This window comes from Phyllopteryx taeniolatus, chromosome 4 (assembly GCF_024500385.1).
Source record: "Phyllopteryx taeniolatus isolate TA_2022b chromosome 4, UOR_Ptae_1.2, whole genome shotgun sequence".
Classification (NCBI taxonomy): Eukaryota; Metazoa; Chordata; class Actinopteri; order Syngnathiformes; family Syngnathidae; genus Phyllopteryx; species Phyllopteryx taeniolatus.
The window spans coordinates 1,411,046-1,428,288 of NC_084505.1; the positions used below are offsets into that span (position 1 = coordinate 1,411,046).

General features: G+C 45.4%; 1 protein-coding gene across 4 annotated transcripts in view; it reads left to right on the plus strand.

Annotated features, from left to right (window-relative positions):
- Window positions 1-17,243, plus strand: part of LOC133477376 (palmitoyltransferase ZDHHC5-A-like) — a 156,351-nt gene that overhangs the window by 101,993 nt on the left and 37,115 nt on the right. For all 4 annotated transcript variants that reach the window (XR_009788322.1, XR_009788323.1, XM_061772026.1 and 1 more), the window contains exon 10: window positions 1-240. This exon is cut by the window's left edge and continues 803 nt beyond it. Coding sequence is in view for 2 of the 4 variants with exons in the window: in XM_061772026.1 (XP_061628010.1) it covers window positions 1-240 (240 nt within the window). In the remaining 2 variants the exon portion in view is untranslated. The remainder of the gene's footprint in view (window positions 241-17,243) is intronic.

Sequence of the window (17,243 nt, forward strand, 5' to 3'; positions counted from 1 at the left end):
TGCTCCTCACCTGCCACACCATCCCTACCCACACCTCACATGCTCCACGGATACCCCTTTGGGCTTGTCATTATCTTCCACAAACCACCCTTCCCACTCCCCACACCATCCACCTCTTGGTAAATCACTGTCCTACTCAAGCGCCGCTGCTGCTGAAATGCAGTACCAGCTAATTCGAAAGGCCTCCTCAGCAGCTGGAGCAAATGCAGCAGGAATAACAGGAGGAATACATGCACCAAAGTGAGTATTACATAATGTCACCACTTTTGAAATCCTGACATTGATTACCTAATTGGCTGCTACCCTTCTTCCTTCTCCTCCCAACAGATTTCCTGTAAGTTCCTTCTTTTATTCCATTTGCTTGTTTTGTGATGTGAGGGTTAGCTTAAAGGCCCTGTAAAGTGAATTTGGAGATTTTTTTCGAAATACATTTTGCAAATTTGTAGATAATTGCTGAAAACGTGTGCAAAGTTTGAAAACTATGTATTACTCAATTGTGAAGATGTAGCCTTAGTGTTTTGCACTCTTCAGTTTTCCAGATTTTTTGGGCATGGCTAAAACGAAGCTCAGTGATACACTTGAGCCATGAGCCCCTCCCCCACTAGATAAAAACTTCAGCGCCCTTCATTTGCATCAGCGGTTAACCGACACAATTGCGAGTGAGTCAGGCCCACCGTACACCAAGCGAAGTGGCCTAAAGCCTCTTAGCTGTACATGAAGCATTTAGCGCCACACATCTACCGGCACGCTATAACGTGACCCTGTATCGGGTTTTGAGGCTCCACATACAATATACTGTACTTTATTATTTTGTATTGAACCACACCAAATCATGGCACTATTGACATGGAAGAAATGGGTAGCAACAAATTGAAGAAAACAGGCACCAATGAAGAAGAGCGTGTGGATGTTTTAAGAGCGAGAACAATCAGCGTGAGGCCCATTCACTAATAGCACGGGTGTATTTCAGTGACTGAGATTCACACGGCGCTTTGGTTTCTCCACAAGTGCATATAAAATTATAAATTTCCTCCCAATATGTTGCTGATGGGCTAGTACCCTCAAAATACTGGCATTTCATTTCCCCATTGTTGCAACCCATTCAGTCCAGACTAGTAGCCAGCTGCAGCTTTCACTTTACAATATCAAAAACATGAGGAAAAACATGTTGCTTGAATGATGTTTTTTAAAATGAGGAATTAAAACAAAAACAGGAATTTTGTACTTAATGTACGTTGTACAAACAAAAACACACAACACGATATGACGGGAACGATGGTAAAATGACACTGATAACTTTGCGTTCCTAGCAGCTTTGGCTAACTATATTAACAAAATACTTTATCTTATGTAGTTTTATATTCCAAAACAAAATAAATTCCATATTATCACAGTGTGATCGTACAGTGTTTTAACTAAAGCATTCTGATGCAAATAATAATGAATGATGCTTGAATGGTCGTTTTTTTTTTTTTTTTAATGAGGAATAAAAACAAAAGCAGGGCTTTAGTCCTCAATGTGCAAAAAAAAAAAAAAAAACAACAACATCATGCAACACAGTATGACAGGAATGATGATGAAAGAACATTAATAACTGCATATCTTGCAGCTCTGGCTGACTATATTAACAAAATATTTTATCTTATCTATTCTGTTATCACAAAAAACAAAATAAATTCCATATTATGACAGTATGATCGTACAGTGTTTTAACTAAAGCATCCATCCATCCATCCATTTTCTGAGTCGCTTCTCCTCACTAGGGTCGCGGGCGTGCTGGAGACTGTCCCAGCTTTCATCGGGCAGGAGGCGGGGGACACCTTGAACTGGTTGCCAGCCAATCGCAGGGCACATACAAACAAACAACCATTCGCACTCACATTCACACCTACGGGCAATTTAGAGTCTCCAATTCATGCATGTTTTTGGGATGTGGGAGGAAACCGGAGTGCTTGGAGAAAACCCACGCAGGCACGGGGAGAACATGCAAACTCCACACAGGCGGGGCCAGGGATTGAACCTGGGTCCTCAGAACTGTGAGGCTGACCAGTCGTCCACCGTGCTGCCTTAACTAAAGCATTCTGATACAAATAATAATTTTCCTAGTAATCAATTCATACAATCATGTACCAAAGAACACATTCACTCCCATTTACCTTGCGTTCTGAACGCACCTCGCGCACTCACGCAGCTGCGATGTAAACGCTTATCCCTTGAAATGGTTTACGTAGGCTCATACATAATGTGTTCACCTGGATTTTGTCCGGGGAAGTCCCTAACAAAACCTGAGACTCCTGAATGAAGATGAACTTTCGTTCGAAAAACCGTTCACAGACGCCAGAATAAGTGCATTCTCAATAACGTTCATCAGGCAGAAATGAACAAAGTTCTGTTCATGTTCTCCCAAAATATGAACAAGTTTAATGCGTTCATTAAACTTGTTAGGGTTGGGGATTGTTTGAATTTGAGTGAGTCCGGTCCGATTCCAGTTCCTCATCTCGATTCCGGTTCCAAATTCTCGATTCTGATTCTTTTAGGTGGCTGGGTCAAAAAGGTTTGCCTGGTTAAAATTTAATTATGAACATCTTAGCAGCTTGCAGCATAAACTAAAATCAACATTTGACTCTGGGTTCTTCATAACCAGTATCAATATCAAACTTATGAACTAAAAGGCAATGTGTGTGGAACTAACCCAATTGACGTAATATCCATTAATTATTGTTTCAGCTAAAAGTTAAATATAGCATTGTTAAAATAGTTATTTGTGACTGTTTTATCACGTCAAATGGTTTATGTGCACGTTTTAACTTGACTTCCTTTTTTAAGCATGTAGCCTTTTATTTTTTAAGAGTACGCACCAGAACTCGTCATTTTGGCATGAAAAATAACTTCACACGACACCGGTAAAAACGAAAGTAAAACGAGATGCAAGAAAAAGAGTAATGAATGGAACCAAATGCTCTGTAAAACATTGATTCCTTTACCTACCCCACCGATGAGACACAAGGTTCGTGTTTGTGATACTGTCAGACAACGTTTTTGTGAATTTTGTCCCAATTCATTGTGATGTATAGTTGCTTGTTTGACCTTTTGGTGAAATTTTAGCTCAATGTTAAGCTTGTAATGCGCCTTTTTCTACTCTCTTTACAGTACGGTAAAGTCATTTATATTTTATTTCTGTGTCTGTCATCAACTCTTACGTTGGTTTGAAGACCAAAATAAACGCTAAAACCATCAGTGCAAGAGTGCAACCCACCGTTGAATTTGTTAGATGCCTCAATGTTGGCATAGATGTATTTAATTGTTTCACTCACCCAATTCACTTCACTGAAGTTCCGTGCAGTGTAGGCTGAGGCTCGGAGCGGGAGGGAGCGCGTCAGACTTGCACACTTCACGAAAGCCTCTGTTGAACAATATAATCTTAATCCAAGTGTTGCACTGAGGTGAGGTCATTTATCGTAACATATTTTGTTCCAGCTGCCGTTGGGCACAAGCACGTCTTCATGCGCATTCTTCTTCATTGGTTTTCACCGCTTCTTTCTTCTTCGGGGTCGGCGGACTGTAGGCATCGAAACTGGGAACCGTAATATTTTCATTTGAACGATTCCGGGAGAATCAGAATGTTTGTCCCGATTCCAATCGGTTCTCGATTCTCAATGCCCAACCTTAGCTCAAGTACAACACTGGTTGCCAAATCCTTCCCAGTAGGCTTTAATAGTTTCTGTGCATTTTCTCACTGGTTTTTGTGAAAAAGACATCTTCAAATCATATATTATCGTGAACTTCTATCCCCCTCCGTCCAATGTTTACGTTCATATGCCTCCAAAATGCTATTTTCAATAATAATAAAATAATCATAGTATGCTCACAATAACAAAGTTGTCCACTGAGAAATTGTCTGGTCACCAATTTGACAGTATTTATATTTATAATACATATATTATATTAGTTAGATGCAGCCCTATGGGGGGCACAAGCCAGTGCAAACTGTAGGCCAGTCCCAAGCCCGGATAAATGCAGAGGGTTGCGTCAGGAAGGGCATCCGGCTTAAAACTTTGCCAAACAAATATGAGCGTTCATCCAAAGAATTCCATACCGGATCGGTCGTGGCCCGGGTTAACAACGTCCGCCACCAGCCCCGTCAATGTGCAGGGCGCCGGTGGAAATTCAGCTACTATGGGTCGAAGTCAAAGAAGAAGAAGAGGTGGAATGCGGGTTCTTCGGCAGAAAGAGAAGAGCAAAGCACAGAGCCTGGAACTGAATGTGGGCGCTTTGAATGTTGGGACAAGGACAGGAAAATCTCGGGAGTTTGTTGACATGATGATTAGGAGAAAGGTTGATATATTGTGTGTCCAGGAGACCACGTGGAAAGGCAGTAAGGCTAGAAGTTTAGGGGCAGGGTTTAAATTATTTTACCATGGTGTAGATGGGAAGAGAAATGGAGTCTGGGTTATTTTAAAAGAAGTGTTTGCTAAGAATGTCTTGGAGGTGAAAAGAGTATCAGAGCGAGTGATGAGGGTGAAACTTGAAATTGAGGGTGTTATGTGTAATGTGATTAGCGGCTATGCCCCACAGGTAGGATGTGACCTAGAGGTGAAAGAGAAATTCTGGAAGGAGCTAGATGAAGTAGTTCTGAGCATCCCAGACAGAGAGAGAGTCGTAATTGGTGCAGATTGTAATGGACATGTTCGTGAAGGTAATAGGGGTGATGAAGAAGTGATGGATAAGTACGGCATCCAGGAAGGGAACTTGGAGGGACAGATGGTGCTAGACTTTGCAACAAGGATGCAAATGGCTGTAGTGAACACTTTTTTCCAGAAGAGGCACGAACATAGGTTGACCTACAAGAGCGGAGGTAGAAGCACGCAGGTGGATTACATCTTGTGCGGACGATGTAATCTGAAGGAGGTTACCAACTGTAAGGTAGTGGTAGGGGAGAGTGTGGCTACACAGCATAGGATGGTGGTGTGTAAGATGACTCTGGTGGTGGGGAGGAAGATTAGGAAGACAAAGGCAGAGAAGAGAACCATGGGGTGGAAGCTGAGACAGGGCGAGTGTTGTGCAGCTATTCGGGAAGAGGTGAGACAGGCTCTCGGTGGACGGGAGGAGCTTCCAGAAGACTGGACCATGGCAGCCAAGGTGATCAGAGAGGCAGGCGGGAGAGTACTTGGTGTATCTTCTGGCAGGCAAGGAGAGAAGTAGACTTGGTGGAGGAACCTCACAGTACAGGAAATCATACAAGGAAAAAGGTTAGCTAAGAAGAAGTGGGACACTGAGAGGACTGAGAAGAGGTGAAAGGAATACATTGAGATGCGACACAGGGCAAATGTAAAGGTGGCAAAGGCCAAACAAGAGGCATATGATGACAGGTTGTTGGCAGGTATGGCAGGTTGGACACTAAAGAAGGAGAAAAGGATCTATACAGGCTGGCCAGACAGAGGGATAGAGATGGGAAGGATGTGTAGCAGGTTAGGGTGATAAAGGATAGGGATGGAAATATGTTGACTGGTGCCAGCAGTGTGTTAGCTAAATGGAAAGAATAATTTGAGGAGTTGATGAATGAGGAAAATGAGAGAGAAGGGAGAGGAGAAGAGGCAAGTGTGGTGGACCAGGAAGTGGCAATGATTAGTAAGGGGGAAGTTAGAAAGGCATTAAAGAGGATGAAAAATGGAAAGGCAGTTGGTCCTGATGACATTCCTGTGGAGTTTTTGACCAGCTTGTTCAACAGAATTCTAGCGTGTGAGAAGATGCCTGAGGAATGGAGGAAAAGTGTGCTGGTGCCCATTTTTAAGAATAAGGGTGATGTGCAGAGCTGTGGGAACTATATAGGAATAAAGTTGATGAGCCACACGAAGTTTTGGGAAAGAGTAATGGAGGCTAGACTCAGCACACAAGGGAGTATTTGCGAGCAATAGTTTGGTTTCATGCCTAGAAAGAGTACCACACATGCATTATTTGCCTTGAGGATGTTGATGGAAAAGTACAGAGAAGGTCAGAAGGAGCTACATTGTGTCTTTGTAGATCTAGAGAAAGCCTATGACAGAGTACCCAGAGAGGAACTGTGGTACTGCATGCAGAAGTCTGGAGTGGCGGAGAAGTATGTTAGAATAATGCAGGACATGTACGAGGGCAGCATAACAGCGGTGAGGTGTGCTGTAGGTGTGACAGACGAATTTAAGGTGGAGGTGGGACTGCATCAGGGATCAGCCCTGAGCCCCTTCCTTTTTGCAGTGGTGATGGATAGGCTGACAGATGAGGTTAGACTGGAATCCCCGTGGACCATGATGTTTGCAGATGACATTGTGATCTGCAGTGAAAGCAGGGAGCAGCTGGAGAAACAGTTAGAAAGATGGAGGCATGCACTGGAAAGAAGACGAATGAAGATTAGCCGAAGTAAGACAGAATATATGTGCATGAATGAGAGGGGTGGTGGGGGAAGAGGGAGGCTACAGGGAGAAGAGATAGCAAGGGTGGAAGACTTTAAATACTTGGAGTCAACCGTCCAGAGCAATGGTGATTGTGGTCTGGAAGTGAAGAAACGGGTCAAAGCAGGTTGGAACGGGTGGAGGAAGGTGTCAGGTGTGTTATATGATGTCGGTCAATGCAGCCCTTGAGCACAAAATGTTTGTGCACCACTTTGCACTCTGAGACATAATTTTGACCTCCAAATGTGATGTGGATGGGACACACATATTTGGGGCCACATTTAAAATCTCGTTGAGGGCCACCAAAATCCTCGAGCCGACCTTGCATTCCATTTAGCAACGAACCAAACTATGTGTACACTGCAGATAAATACAAAAATAAACCTGACTCTAACCTGAACTTTTTCATCCATCCATTTCCACTTATCCGAGGTCGGGTCGCGAGGGCAGTAGCTTTAGCAGGGACGCCCAGACTTCCCTCTCCCCAGCCACTTCATCCAGCTCTTCCAGGGGGATCCCAAGGCGTTCCCAGGCCAGCCGAAAGAGGCGTCCAGGAGGCATCCTCATCAAATGCCCAGGCCACCTCATCTGGCTCCTCTCAATGTGGAGGAGCAGCAACTCTACTCTGGGATCCTCCCAGATGACAGAGCTTCTCTCCCTATCTCTAAGGGAGAGACCAGACACCCTATGGAGGAAACTCATTTCGGCCGGTTGTATCTGGAGTCTTGTTATTTCGGCCACGACCTGCAGATCGTGACCATAGGTGAGGGTAGGAACGTAGATCGATCGGTAAATTGAGAGCTTTGTCTTTCGGCTGAGCTCCTTCCTCACCACAACAGACCGATACAAAGTCTGCATCACTGCAGACGCTGCACTGATCCACCTGTCGATCTCCCGTTCCATTCTTCCCTCACTTGTGAACAAGACACCAAGATACTTGAACTCCTCCAATTGGGGCAGGATCTCATCCCTGACCGGAGAGTGCCCTCCGCCCTTTTCCGACTGAGGACCATGGTCTCAGATTTCGAGGTGCTGATTTTCATCCCAGCCGCTTCACACTTGGCTACGAACCGCTTCATTTACAGTTGGAGATCACGGCTTGATGAAGCAGTCAAAAAGTAGAGATGCAATAGTGAGACCACCAAACCGGACTCCCTCTACGCCTCGGGTGTGCCTATAAATTCTGTCCATAAAAGAAAAATAATAATAATGAACAGAATCGGTGACAAAGGGCAGCCTTGGCAGAGTCCAACTTAATGCCGGCAATGCAGACCAAACTCTGACACTGGTCGTACAGGGACCGAACAGCCCATATCAGGGGGTTCAGTACCCCATAATCCCGAAGCACCCCCCACAGGACTCCCCGAGGGACACGGTCGAATGCCTTCTCCAAGTACACAAAACACATGTAGACTGGTTGGGCGGACTCCCATTCACGCTCGAGGTCCCTGCCGAGGGTATAGAGCTGGTCCACTGTTCCACAGCCAGGACGAAAACCACACTGCTCCTCCTGAATCTGAGATTCGACTTCCCGATGGACCCTCCTCTCCAGCACCCCTGAATAGACCTTACCAGGGAGGCTGAGGAGTGTGATCCCCTGTAGTTGGAACACACTTTTTAAAAAGGGAGACCACCACCCCAGTCTGCCTATCCAGAGGCACTGTCCCTCGATGTCCATGCGATGTTGCAGAGGGATGTCAACCAGGACAGCCCCACATCATCCATAGCTTTTAGGGCAAATCTCATCCACTCCTAGGGCCTTGTCACCGAGGAGCTTTTTAACTACCTCTGTGACCTCAACCCCAGAGATAGGCGAGCCCGCCTCAGAGACTCTGCCATACTCTGCTTTCTCATGGGAAGGCGTGACGGTGGAATTGACGAGGTCTTGGAAGTACTCACAATGTCCAGAGTCGAGGTCAGCAGCACCCCCTTCCCCCTCCTGAGACGGTGGATGGTGGACCAGAATTTCCTCGAAGCCATCCGGAAGTCGTTCTCCATGTCCTCACCGAACTCCTCCCACACGAGTTTTTGCCTCAGCGAACACCAAAGCTGCATTCCATTTGGCCAGTCAGTACCCATCACCTGCCTCAGGAGTCCCACAGGCCAAAAAGACCCGATAAGACTGCTTCTTCACCTTGACGCCGTCCCTCACCGCTGGTGCACACCAACGGGTTTGGGTATTGCCACAGGCACTGAACACCTTACGGCCACAGCTCCGGTCAGCCTTCTTAGCAATGGAGGCGCGGAACATGGTCCACTCACACTCAATGTCCCCCGCCTCCCCCGGGACGTGGGTGAAGTTCTGCCGGAGGTGGGAGTTGAAACTCCCTCTGAGAGGGGATTCTGACAGATGTTCCCAGCAGACCCTCACATTAACGTTTGGGCCTGCCAGGTCGGACCGATGACACAACCACAAAGTCCATCATCGAACTGTGACCTAGGGTGTCCTGGTGCCAAGTGCACATGTGGACACCCTTATGCTTGAAAATGTTATGGACAATCCGTGATGAGGACAGAAGTCCAGGTTCTGATCGTGGGGGCTGTTCCTCCCAATCACACCCTTTCCGGTCTCAGTGTCATTGCCCATGTGAGCATTGAAGTCCCCCAGCAGAACGATGGAGTCCCCAGCAGGAGCGCTCTCCAGCACCTCGTACAAAGACTCCAAAAAGGGTGGGTACGATGAACTGCTGTTTGGTGCATAGGCACAAATAACAGTCAGGACCTGTCCCCCCACTTGAAGGCGGAGGGAGGCTACCCTCTCGTCCACCGCGGTGACAGTCACCGAGACGGGGAGCAATAAGTATACCCACATTTGCATGGCGCCTCTCACTTTGGGCAACTCCAGAGTGGAAGAGAGTCCAACCCCTCTCCAGAGGACTGGTACCAGAGCCTGAGCCGTGTGTGGAGGAGGCGACCCCGACTATATCTAGTCAGAACTTCTCAACCTCACACACCAACTCAGGCTCCTACCCTGCCAGAGAGGTGACATTCCACGTCCCTCGAGCCAGCTTCTGAAAGCTGGGGATTGGATCGGCAGGGATCCTTCGGCCACCACCCAGCTCACACTGCACCTGATCCCTATGGCCCTTCCCACGCCCCATGGATGCAGGCTCGTCCACCAGGCCTGGCTCCAGAGGGGGGCCCTGGTGACCCGCATCCAGGCGAGGGAAAATGAGATCCAATATTCATACTCTTCATCAGTGGTCTTTGTGCATGCTTTGTCTGGTCCCTCACCTAGGACCCGTTTGCCATTGGTGACCCTACCAGGGGCATGAAGCCCCAGACAATTTAGCTCCTTGGATCATTGAGACACACAAACTCCTACACCACGACAAGGTGACGGCTCCAGGAGGGAACCTGAACTTTCGATATAACCAAAGTATCAAACATGACAGATAAAACACATAAGTTTGTTTCCATATGTGTTAAGTTTATTTTAGTTTGGAAAAAAATCAAGATGAGCGTGAAGTAAAATAATTTGCATTTATTTTATAATTTAACATTTAAAAAAAATTAAAAACCTATAAATGAAATCAACATTTATGATAACAGAAAGCCCATCCATTCATGCAAATATTGTTACCTTGACATTTATGCCTTCCGATTGGTCCTGATTTAGCACAGTGCTTGCAGGCTTCATCCAGTGGGAAGAAAAAGTATGTCGACCCTTTGGAATTTCTTACATTTCAGAATCAGAATCAGAATCATCTTTATTTGCCAAGTATGTCCAAAACACACAAGGAATTTGTCTCCGGTAGTTGGAGCCGCTCTAGTACAACAGACAGTCAATTTACAGAACACTTTGGAGACATAAAGACATTGACAAAAAACAACAATTGTGCAAAAAGATGCAGAGTCCTCAGTTCGAATGGCTAATATCGCAATAGTCCGGTGCAATGACCATTGTGCAAAGGGCACTGAGACTTCAAGGAGTGTATGCGGTTTAAAGTGACGAGTACTGCGATAATCTGGGACAATGGTTGTGCAAATGTTACAGATACTCCTCAATCAGTGTGCAAATGGAGCAGATGCTACTCTGGCATGAGTGCCCACTATATGCAAATAGTGCAGCACGGCGAGACAACTACAGTGAGTGCACGAGTAATACATAATACAGAAATGTGACAACGAACTCAAGTCAAAAAATTGCCAGCTTGTTGTAATGGAATTGTAAGTTAGCTGTTCAAGAAGTTGATTGCAAGAGGGAAGAAGCTGTTGGAATGTCTACTAGTTCTAGTTTGCATTGATCGGTAGCGCCTACCTGAGGAAAGGAGCTGGAAGAGCTGGTGACCAGGGTGGGGAGGGTCCGAGAGGATTTTGCACGCCCTTGTCTTAGTTCTGGCAGCGTGCAAGTCCTCAAGGGTGGGTAGGGGGGTACCGACAATCCTTTCAGCAGTTTTGATTGTCCGTTGCAGTCGGAGTTTGTCCTTTTTTGTAGCAGCACCAAACCAGACTGTGATGGAAGAACACAGGACTGATTCGATGACCGCTGTGTAGAACTGTCTCAGCAGCTCCGGTGGCAGGCCATGCTTTCTCAGAAGCCGCAGGAAGTACATCCTCTGCTGGGCCTTTTTGAGGACGGAGTTGATGTTGGTCGCCCACTTCAGGTCCTGGGAGATTGTAATTCCCAGGAACTTGAAGGTCTCGACGGGTGACACAAGGCAGCTGGACAGCGTGAGGGGCAGCTGTGGCGAAGGATGCCTCCTGAAGTCCACGATCATCTCTACAGTCTTGAGCGTGTTCAGCTACAGGTTGTGTCGGCCGCACCACAGCTCCAGCCGCTCCGCTTCCTGTCGATATGCAGACTCGTCACCGTCCTTGATGAGGCCGATGACAGTGGTGTCATCTGCAAACTTCAGGAGTTTGACAGTCGGGTTCGCTGAGGTGCAGTCGTTCGTGTAGAGAGAGAAGAGCAGCGGAGAGAGGAGACAACCTTGTGCTGATGCTGCGTGTGGATGAGGTCGCCTCCCCCAGCCTGACCTGCTGTGTCCTGCCCGTCAGAAAGCTGTAAATCCACTGGCAGATGGCAGGTGAGACGCTGAGCTGGAGAAGCTTGGATGAAAGGAGTTCAGGGATGATGGTGTTGAACGCTGAGCTGAAGTCCACGAACAGGATCCTCGCGTAGGTCCCTGCACTGTCGAGGTGTTCTAGGATGAAGTGCAGTCCCATGTTGACTGCATCATCCGCAGATCTGTTCGCTTGGTAGGCAAACTGCAGAGGGTCCAGCAGGGGACCTGTGACACTCTTGAGGTGGTCCAGCACAAGACGTTCAAAGGACTTCATGACCACAGATGTCAAAGCGACAGGCCTGTAGTCATTCAGACCCGAGATTGCAGGTTTCTTGGGGACTGGGATGATGGTGGAGCATTTGAAGCAGGATGGAACTTTGCACATTTCCAGTGATCTGTTGAAGATCTGAGTGAAGACTGGCGCGAGCTGGTCCGCGCAGACTTTGAGGCAGGATGGAGACACGTGGTCCGGGCCTGCCGCTTTGTTAATCTTTTGTTGTTTGAAGATGCGTCTCACATCCTGTTCATGGATGGTTAACGCAGAGGTCAGAGGTGTGATTGTGGTCGCGGGTGCGGCCACAATCACTTTTTTCCACTTTTTGACTGTTTTCACTGTAGGCTTCGCACATTTAAGTTCTTGCCTGTACGTCGGTATTAAGTGAATTAAGCAGTGATCAGACGAGCCCAAGGCTGCACGAGGTATAGCACGGTATGCGTTTTTTTACCGTGGTGTAGCAGTGGTCTAAAGTATTATTTTCCCTGGTAGGACAGTCGATGTGCTGCTTGTATTTAGGGAGTTCGTGGTTGAGTTTAGCTTTGTTAAAGTCCCAGAGAATAATGAGGGGTGAGTCGGGGTGTTTTTTTTTCAATTTCGTTGACTTGATCGGCGAGCGTTAGCAATGCGGCGTTCGTGTTAGCTTGAGGCGGAATATAGACGCCAGCGAGAATGAATGATGCGAACTCACGTGGGGAGTAGAATGGTTTACAGTTTACGAATAGCGACTCCAAATGCGGGCTGCAGTGTGTGCTGAGCACCGTGACGTCCGTACACCATTTTTCGTTGATATAGAGACATATCCCGCCGCCCTTTGTTTTCCCCGATGATTCCATGTCGCGGTCCGCTCGATGAATATGGAAACCGGGAAGCATAACAGCGCCATCGGGTACAGCGTTGCAAAGCCAGGTCTCCGTGAAGCACATGGCCGCGGAACGTCCGAAGTCTTTACTGGTCTTTAACAGAAGATGAAGCTCGTCCATTTTGTTGGGTAGGGAGCGTACATTCGCGAGGTGGATCGACGGGAACGCCAATCTGTGTCCTCTCTTGCGGAGTTTCACCTGAATGCCTGCTCGCTTCCCTCTGTGGCGACGCTTCCGTCTCCATGCGCCGAAAACCGCGGATGCCGCTCCGGTGAGTAACTCGGGGAAAAAACTGAGCGGATATTCGAAAGTTGGTGACAGAAAGTCCGGTGTAGACTCCTTGATGGTTAGCATTTCTCCCCTTGTGTAAGTGAGTCGTGTAAGGTCTCCAAAGACGGACGAAAAACACAAAAAACACAAAAACAAAGACAATACTAGAGAGCGCGTTACCGAGGCGACCACACTGGTAGGCGCCATCTTAGTTTTCTGCATACACTGGTTATAAAATGCAGTATGATCTTCATCTAAATCACAAAGCAGAGTCTGCTTAAACTATCCGTCCATCCATTTTCTGCCCCGCTTATCCTCACTAGGGTCGCGGGCGCGTGCTGGATCCTATCCCAGCTATCTTCGGGCGAGAGGCGGCGTACACCCTGAACTGATCCCAAGCCAATCGCAGGGCACATATAAACAAACAACCATTCGCACTCACATTCACCCCTACGGGCAATTTAGAGTCTTCAATCAACCTAACGCGCATGTCGGAGGAAACTGGAGTACCCGGAGAAAACCCACACAGGCACGGGGAGAACATGTAAACGCCACACAGGCGGGGCTGAGATTTGAACCCCGGGCTCGGAACTGTGAGGCAGATGTGCTAACCAGTCGGCACCGTGCCGCTTGCTTAAATTAATACCACACAAACAAGTATGTTTCTTAATGTTTTTATAGTTTATTGTTTCATAAAATGTAAACATTCACAGGACAGGGAGTAAAAAGTTAGTGAAACCTTGAATTTAATAACTGCTTGACCCTCCTTTGGCAACAATAACCTCAACCAAGCATTTCAAGTAGTTGCAGATCAGATGTGCACAACAATCAGGATGAATTCTGGACCATTCCTCTTTACAAAACTCGTTCAAGATTCCTAAGATATCTGGTGTGAATAGGTCACTTGAGGTTATGCCACAGCATGTCAATCATGTTGAAGTCAGGACTTTGATTGGGCCACTCCAGAACACTTTTTTTTTTTTTTTTTTCTGAAGCCATTCTGTTGTTGATTTGCTTCTGTGTTTTGGATCACTGTCCTGTTGTAACATCCATCCTCTTTTGAGCTTCAACTGGTTTCACAGATGGGCTCAATTTCTTCATCAAAATATCTTGATAAACTTGTGAGTTCATATTTCCATTGATGATAGGAAGCTGTCCAGGCACTGAGGTAGTGAAGCACAACAATTCCATGATGCTCCCTCTACCATGCTTCACATTTGGGATAAGGTTTTAAAATTGATGTGCTGTGCCATTTTTCCTCCACACATGGCATTGTGTGTTCTTCCCAAACGATTAAAATTTTGTGTCACCTGTCCACAGAATATTTTGCCAGTAGTGCTGTGGAACATCCAAGTGCTCTTGAGCAAACTTAACATGCAGCAATGTTTTTTCAGACAGCAACAGCTTCCTCCTTGGTGTTCTCCTATGAACCCCATTCTTGTTTCATGTTTTGCACATGGTAGATTTGTCAACAGAGATATTGGCATTTACTCTAGGGTTCTTTTTTCCCTCAGTGGGCATTCTGCGCTGTGCTCTTACAGTCACCTCCTAGCCACTCCTTGGAAGAGAAGCAACAGTGCTGAACTTTCTCCATTTATAGACAATTTGTCTAACCGTTGACTGGTAAATATCAAGAGCTTTATACAAGTCAACAATTCTTAAACGTTGGTCCTCTGAGAGCTCTTTTGAGCGAGGAATGGTACACATCAGGCAATGGTTCTTCACAGGAGACAATTCTAACCTGGTGTGTGTTTTCTAGTGACCAGAGCAGCTTTAAGCCACACCTCCAAAATTGTCTCATTGATTAGACTCCAGGTTGGCTCACACCGACTCTTGGAGAATCTGTAAGATAGAGGTTCACTTACTTTTTCCTCCCTGTCCAGTGAATGTTTACATTATTTTCAATAAAAATATGAAAACATTTAATTGTTTCTATATTAGTTTAAGCAGACTGTTTGTTAATTCTTGTGATTTAGAAAAGAATCTGACCTAATGAGCAATTTGAGCATTTTAAGATATTCCAAAGAGTTCACATACTTTTTCCTCCCACTGTATATCAATTTTTGAATTATAAATTTTACTTCTTTCTGCTCAGGTACAGGGAATGAAGCAGACCTTTGAGAAAAAAACTCACCCTCAAAGGGCAGAGGGGATGGCGTAGTGGAGGCAGCTGTTAAAAAAAATCAGGTGGTGCTCCATATACCCAAAGCACGGGTTCCGGCTCTTTTTACCTATATTAAACGGAAACACTATATTTTGTGAACGAGTGGATAAAGTGTACTCATACCATATCATGCTATAAACCCATTCTTATTACATGCAGATGCAGTTAATCTATAAATAGTGACAATTTATTAAATATAAATCAATCAATCAAACGTTATTTATACAGCTCTTTTCAGATGTAAAATGCAACTCAAAGTGCTTTACAGGAATTAAAAATCTAAAAATAAATCAATCCTGCCCGCCGCTTGTCCAAAGGACGCAGACTAAGACCCAGGCCGCCGCCACAGGCCACCAGCAGACCCCCAATAAGAAATAATAATAATAATAAAAAAACGCTTGTCAAACAGACAATCAGTGAGTTAGTATTGCTTGTGATTGGTGATTGTGTGGCTGTGTAATGTAATGTAATGTGTTTCTTGGTCAGGTTGAAAAATGAGAGGCTGGAAAAACGAGAAGTGAGCCAAGAACAAAGGGGCTTCGGCCTTTTATGCACAGGAGAGAAGGGGCTGCCCCAGGGACCAAAAGGGAGGCAGACTGCGCCTGTTAGTATTAATTTTCATCCTAGGATTATTTGTGGTTTTAAACCAGTGGAAGTAAAACATTAATTAATTCATTCCCAGCTCCTGCATTGTCACACACACCCTGGTCAATCTATGCAATGAGTGTTTAAATTTTATGTGGTGGCTGAGAGCACTTAATATTTGTGATGTGACATTTGTGTTGTGTGAGATGAAACTTCTCATCTGATTCAGTTGACGAACAGATTTGACATCAGACCTGTGACAAACAATCATTAGTGACATTGGTGTCATGATTTATACTGGGAGCATTCATCCAAAGTTCGTAAAATATCAAACACACATTCAAATTCGGTGAAATGTGTGGCGCAGCTCGCGGCTGTCAGTAACTCTCCACCACCAGCGGGTGTCGCTTGTGTTCCATCAATTGTCCCAGAGGGCCGTGTGGTTTCAGTGCATTCACCGGACCTGCCAACAGCAAGACAAAAAGCTTGATTTTTCATGATTATGAAGCCTCATTTTATATACTTAAAGGATTTTTTTAGTCTTTCAAATTTGGCATGGTTGTTGACAACACTCTTCTCTGTGGTGTGTCAAATTTCCAAGACATTTATTTTCACTTTACAGGGACTTTAAGGTCGTAATACTGCACTAGTATTGTCGCTTCCAAAATTTGCCATGTATGCATGTTTGTAAGTTGTGCACCCTGATCATGTAGTACATTTCAGCATGTTGTCGAGAGCTGCGCGGGATTGGAAAAAAATGATATTGCAATATTCTTTAACCTTGTGACCCAGTGTATATTGGGACATTGCGATTTTCTTTAACCTTGTGATACAGTATACAGCATATTGCGATGTTAAAAAATACAGGATGACATACACGTAACGTGAAAACCAGCGCACATTTCTCTTTTTCCCTCTCTAGAAAAACTATGCTAAGTGGAGCACAAAAGTATATGAAGTCATTCCTCTGAAGTCTACCTGTATTTAAATGCACTATAGAATTGTGCAATCGTTGAACCTGCCCAGTTATACAGTGGAGTCATTTGCACATTCCTTACACTATTCATTTATTTTTAATCAGTCTATTTTACACCTATGTTTTAACATGCATTAGTATTTCTATATTTGAGTCCATTAGTTTAAGCAAAACATGTTGTTGTGTACACCTGTAGTTTGTGGCTTCAATAATGCGGTGGCTCTCCCCCTTTCCCCAAAATGTAATCTGTTGCGACAATGCATTTGTTCATCACATTCTGAAGAGAGATACGGTAAATTTAGGTGTGTATTTGTTTCCTGTGTTCTCATTAATAGTTATCATCCCCCCCCAAAAAAAGAGCATATAACACTCCGGGCTGCTCCGTGTGTGTTGTTTAAAGGGTTATAATTTACAGTAACATCAGTGCAAATCTTATTAGCATGTCCGACCAGGTCCCTCTGCTGGTGACCGATTAATATTACAGTTGACTGACTGTACATCAATACACCAACATTGCGCAGAACCCTGCGATGTGACTATTGCACACACGTACATTGCCCTGACTATGCTCAAACGATATATTGTTATCTCTGGAAAGCTGCAAAAACATGACATACATGAGTGCAAAAATTGCTCACATTTTTGTTGTCAGACATATGGATCCAAAGGCATTAGTA